The sequence below is a fragment of the Dipodomys ordii genome, unplaced genomic scaffold (assembly GCF_000151885.1).
Source record: "Dipodomys ordii isolate 6190 unplaced genomic scaffold, Dord_2.0 Scaffold113, whole genome shotgun sequence".
In the NCBI taxonomy this organism is placed as follows: Eukaryota; Metazoa; Chordata; class Mammalia; order Rodentia; family Heteromyidae; genus Dipodomys; species Dipodomys ordii.
The window spans coordinates 4931840-4937716 of NW_012267329.1; the positions used below are offsets into that span (position 1 = coordinate 4931840).

Sequence of the window (5877 nt, forward strand, 5' to 3'; positions counted from 1 at the left end):
CTTCCTTCCTTCCTTCCTTCCTTCCTTCCTTCTTTCTTTTTCTCTCACTTTTTTCTCTTTTTCGTTCTTCTTTTGTTTCTCGCTTTTTTCCTCTCTCTCTTTCTTTTTTTCTCTCTCTTTCTTTCTGGAGCTTGCACTCAAGGCCGGGTGCTATCATTGTGATTTTTGCTCAAGTCTAGAACTCTTTCACTTGAAGCACATATACACTTTTGATTTTCGTGGTAGATAATTGGAGATAAGAGTCCCAAGGAATTTTTTGCCTAGGCTGACCTTCAGTAGTAATCTTCAGATTTAAGCCTCTTGAGTAGCTAGGATAACAGGCATGAGCTACCAGTGCCTGGTTCAGTACCATTTCTTCATCATAAACATCAAAGTAAACCTAGAAATAATATTGTTCTATGAAACATTTTGTTTAATTATGCTATCTTTAAATACTAAATGAGATTACAGTTCACCTATGAACATCTACTGACATAGAAACAAGAATAAATTGAACACCAGAGAATTGGCAAAACATTTTTTTGTGTTGTGAGAATTGAGTTGCCCAGTATCCAATCCAGAACATAATGATGCTGCAGGATGCTTTTGAATTCAAAGTTGCATTTCCAGTTTCATTAGGGATTTATTCCCCAAGGGCAAACCAGAAATTAAAAGACTATTTATATAATTGTTTTGGCTTTGTGTTATTATTAAAGATGAATGAATTATCATTTCCAGAGGTAAGACTTTGGGTTTTGTTAATGAGTCTGACTTCTTGTGTTTACCATTTGAGAAAGCTTTACTCTCTAAGCTGTTCTTGTGTCAGCGTACGGAGAGAGCAGAGGTACTCAAGCAAGCAGGAGGTGAGATATCTAGGTTGACTTGTTCTGCTTGCATCATCACTTCCACATGCGTAAATGGTCATTATCCATGATCAGAAACCTTATTTATTTAATCCTATGACAGGAACTCACATGATCATATTACACTGTCCAAACTTGGCACTCTACTGAAATGCTCTTTTGCAGAAATACTTTCAATGTTTATGTGTGAATTTTGAGAATAAAATGAGATTTATGAAAACTTTAGTATACACACTCAAAATTTGGAAAAGAAGAACCTTGAAATGAAATGAAAACTTTGGAAATGAAGATCGGAAATTGCTAAAAAAAATAGTTTAAAATAACTTTACTTTGTACATTTGGACTTGGTATCGTATACTTTTCTCATAGTTACTGAATCTCAATTTGAAATTATATTCTAGAAGAATATTTTGCTTCAAATATACAAGACTAGAACAGCTTATAAATTGAAACATCATAAACTTCATTTATAATACTAATTTAGAATTCCTGTCTAGTTATAGTATCAGTAATATATTTAAAACATCACCAAAGTGTTAGGATTAATTAAGTTGGTAAGTATATTGAAGAATAGAACAACCTGATGATGGTATTACACATTAACTTTGCCAAGGCCAAAGAAATCTGTCAGTGGCAGATGAAGGAAGGAGAAAAGGAGGGGAGAATGCACTCAAGAATTCAATGTATAATCTACAAAATGCTCAATATCACCCTTTTCAACATTCTTATCCATCTCTCCCAATCCACCCCTTCCCTTGCTTTTCTACATAATCTACAAAATTAAGAAAAGCAAGGGAAGGGGTGGGTTGGGAGAGATGGATAAGAATGTTGAAAAGGGTGATATTGATCAAGATGTATTGAATTCATAAACTGCTTTGTTAAATGACAACTCCTTTGGGCAACTATTTAATGATAATAAAGAACAAAAACTCCCCCATGCTTAGGTTTAGACATCTCATGTATTGCCAGACAAAAGATATGTAATACAAAAGTTATTTATTATAAGATAGGTCTTTCAGACTATTCTATTAAAATGAGTTGAAACCTATCTGGTTTATAAAAAGGACTACAATAATAAACATTTCACAAAATTAAAAAAGAATTTGTTAGATACTCAATCTTGGGTGTGTTGAACTTTTTAATTCTTTTTCTTTTAATACTTTTTATTGTAAAAATAGTGTACAGAGAGGTTACAGTTACATGAGCAAGGTAATGAGTACGTTTCCTATCAAACATTGTTGCCTCCTCCTTTGTTTTTCCCCTATCATCCTTCCCTCCCACCTCCACAACTACACTCTCCTCCCACCTAAATTGTAAAGTTCATTTTTCAACATAGTGTCCTGTACATCTCATTGTTACAATGGGTCAACCTGTATCCCTATTTAAGTATTTTTCCCTTCTAATCCCCAAATTAGAGTAGATGAGTAGATCAAGAAAAGGTGGTATACACACACACACACACACACACACACACACACACACACACAATGGAATAAATGCCTCCATCAGAAAGAATGACATTGCCCTGTTTGTTAGGAAATGGACAGATTTGGAAAAAAATTATATTAAGTGAAGTAAGACAGGCCCAAAGAAACATAGGTCCCATGGTTTCCTATAGGTCCCATATATTAGTTATTGCAAATAACTAATTGTCTGGGACAAGCAGAAAAGGTCAAAAGCTATGTACATATGACCAGATAAGTTGATATTGAGCAATATGCACCCCAAGATAGGGACATAAGTGGTTTTTTCTTACTTGCTAATGTTTCTAATGTATTTATAATGTACCATGTGATTTTTTTTTGTTTCTTTGTATGTTCCTCCCACACAGTATAACAACTGCTTTCACTGTATTTTTGATTCTTGTAACTTCATATCATTATTCCATAGCTACTAAAGAAAATCACAGCTTGAGATTTCTGACTTAAAAATTTTACTTAATAACTGTGAAAATCCCATATTTTCCTTCAGATTTTGTTTACTCAATTCTACATTGATAATGGAAAAATGTTGCTTAACGAAAAACAGCAAAAGAACATATTTGTACGTATAAACAATTTTATCTGTTCAGCTATCATTTAGGATGTACATATATAAATATTGGTTACTACTAGAGTAATACACCAAGACAATATGCGTGTTGTTCATCCATTACACTCAATATTCATTGCTGTTATTTCATTGTCTTACATTTTCTATCATGTGTCCTTAAAGCCACATGACAAATAGTATTCAAAAGTACAAATATAAAAATAGCATAAAGAAAATTTTCAGGTCTTTTGCTAAGATCAAACATAAATTGACATATATACTCATCATTGCATGAAAATATGCAGTGGTTATTGAATATTACTATTTAAAATGATATTCCACATTTATTAAATAAATGTAATCATATATATATATATATATATTCCTGCAATTTTTTTAAATTACAGGTTTATTTGGCAGCAGCTCCATTGTCTGATGGATTCCCTGGTGGATGGGAACCACACTGCAGTGACAGAGTTCATTTTATTGGGCTTAACACATGATCCAGTCCTTCGAGTCATCCTCTTCATCATCATCCTGTGCATCTACCTGGTAACTGTACCTGGAAATCTCTGCACAATCCTTCTCATCAGAGTCTCCACTCAGCTCCACCACCCCATGTACTTTTTCCTCAGCCATTTAGCTTTTGCTGACTTAGGCTACTCATCTTCTGTTACACCGAATATGCTGGTTAACTTTTTGGTGGAGAGAAATACAATCTCCTATGTAGGATGTGGCATCCAGCTTGGGTCAGCTGTTTTCTTTGGGACAGTTGAATGCTTTGTTTTAGCTGCCATGGCCTATGATCGCTTTATGGCCATCTGCAATCCACTGCTGTATTCAACCAAAATGTCCACACAAGTCTGTGCGCAGTTACTTGCAGTCGCTTACACAGGAGGTTTTCTGAATGCTTCCTCTTTTACCCTTTCCTTCTTTGGTTTATTTTTCTGTGGGTGCAACAGAGTCAATCATTTCTTCTGTGATTTTGCTCCTTTAGTTGAAGTATCTTGTTCAGCAGACAGCATCCTCACAGTTGTTCCCTCATTTACTGCTGGCTCCATCATTGTGATCACAGTGATTATCATAGCCATTTCCTATATCTACATCCTCATCACCATCCTGAAGATGCGCTCCACTGAGGGCCGCCACAAGGCTTTCTCCACTTGCACCTCCCACCTCACTGCGGTCACTCTGTTCTATGGAACCATTACATTCATCTATGTGATGCCTAAGTCCAGTTACTCCACTGACCAGAACAAGGTGGTATCTGTGTTCTACATGGTGATGATCCCTATGTTGAACCCTCTGATCTACAGCCTTAGGAATAATGAGATTAAGGGGGCTTTGAAGAGAGTGCTTGGTAGTAAAACAATTTTTAGTGAAGTCTTTTAATATATTTTTAGAAGTTGTAGCAACAATAACCAATATTACCTTAATTGATTTTGTCTGACGTATATGAATTTATCCCTATCTAAATGTGTATAGACATTAAAATTTAAACTTGTACAAAATTAAGAGGCTCATGATGATTTATCTAAATAAAATTACATTCAACTTGCAACTGAGAGCTTATATTGTTTTACATAAAGCAGAGTTTCTTAAAAATTTAGTTCAACACTTTATATATACTAATTTCAAAGAGCATTCACAGCAATAGGTTAAGATTATTAAATCTTTAAAAAATCTGAATCTTATGCAAATCCTCAGTACCATAATGTGGGCAGTTTTATTTCCCAGAGTAGTGCTTTTGGGAAGCATTAGAAACATTGAGAGATTGAGCCAACTAAGGATTCTTTATTTCATTGAAGATATAATAATCAAATGCTTTATTTTGCTAACTGCTTTCCCTGAAGAGTACAATAATACTATATGCCTACTTGATGAGGTTATACAGAAAATATTAAACAAAGTTGTAGGTTGTTGGTTGGTTATGGATTTTATAATAAGTTTTTTTTCTATATAAATCAATGTTAATGGCGCTTGTTTAACTTCTTTGTAAGGAAGTAACAACTGAAGAAAAACTGAAATGACACACTCAGATCAACCAAATGCAATAAATATTTTGTTTTGTTCAGTGGACAGGATTTGAACTTGGGATCAGTTACTACTCAAGGACTTGGTGACTTCAGGTGTACCACCAGATTGTGTTTTGGTTATAAAATGCATCACCTAACATGTTCATTGTAGTTATGTTTAAAACTATGATAGCATCGTTTGTATGGATTGTTACGCTAAATCTCAAAATTTATCTGGATGTGAATATCAGCATGAAAACAGAAAAATACAAAGTCTGATTATAGGCAAAATAAAGTTTAGAAACTTACCATACTTCTATAAAGATCAAATGTGTTTTCTTTTATTTAACTCATGGTTTGTAAATTCTTGTGTCATTCCTGAAACCATATTCTCTAAAGAACATATTTTCTGTTACATTTACTTCTATGAATATTGGCATTTTCAATTTTTTTCATTTTTTTTGTCAGCCTTGGGCTTGAATTAAGGGTCTGGGCACTGTCCCTGAGCTCTTTTGCTCAGGACTAGCTTTCTTTGATGTGAGCCACAGTGCCACTTCTGGATTTCTGGTGGTTAATTGGAGATATAAATCTCATGGACTTTCCTGCCCAGGCTGACTTTGAAACACAATTCCAAAATCTCAGCCTTTTGAATAGCTAGGATTGCAGGTGTGAGCCACCAGTGCCCTAATGTTTTCTGATTTTTTGTTTTGATCAGTGATGCATTTTGAGTCGACTTCTTATGGTATAGTTATCCATGGGGATATGTAGGTGTTTCAATAGCAGCTTTTGAGTATGCATTTGGGTGTGAGGTGGCAAGTCTGTTACCAGGCACTCCAGCACAACCAGATGCCCTCTGGTCTCAGGATAAGTAGACTATCTCCAGGAACTTGGTGAGCCCTTTAAGATCTAATGGACAAGCCTGGCTTCCTTTGTGTCCCTGAGAGGGCTCCTACTAGGTCATTGGATACGCTCCTGGGTATTGAGTACTC

The 5877-nt window shown here is 34.9% G+C and overlaps 1 protein-coding gene across 1 annotated transcript; it reads left to right on the forward strand.

The window, feature by feature from the left end:
• The first annotated feature begins 3308 nt into the window (after positions 1-3308).
• LOC105995020 (olfactory receptor 502-like) lies at positions 3309-4265 on the forward strand. Its single transcript, XM_013028687.1, has one exon. The coding sequence runs from the start codon at positions 3309-3311 to the stop codon at positions 4263-4265; it is 957 nt and encodes a 318-aa protein (XP_012884141.1).
• The last annotated feature ends 1612 nt before the right edge of the window (positions 4266-5877 follow it).

What these genes read in the sequence shown, in the direction of transcription:
- LOC105995020 (XM_013028687.1), top strand. Translation starts at nt 3,309, where the DNA reads ATGGATTCCCTGGTGGATGGGAACCACACTGCAGTGACAGAGTTCATT.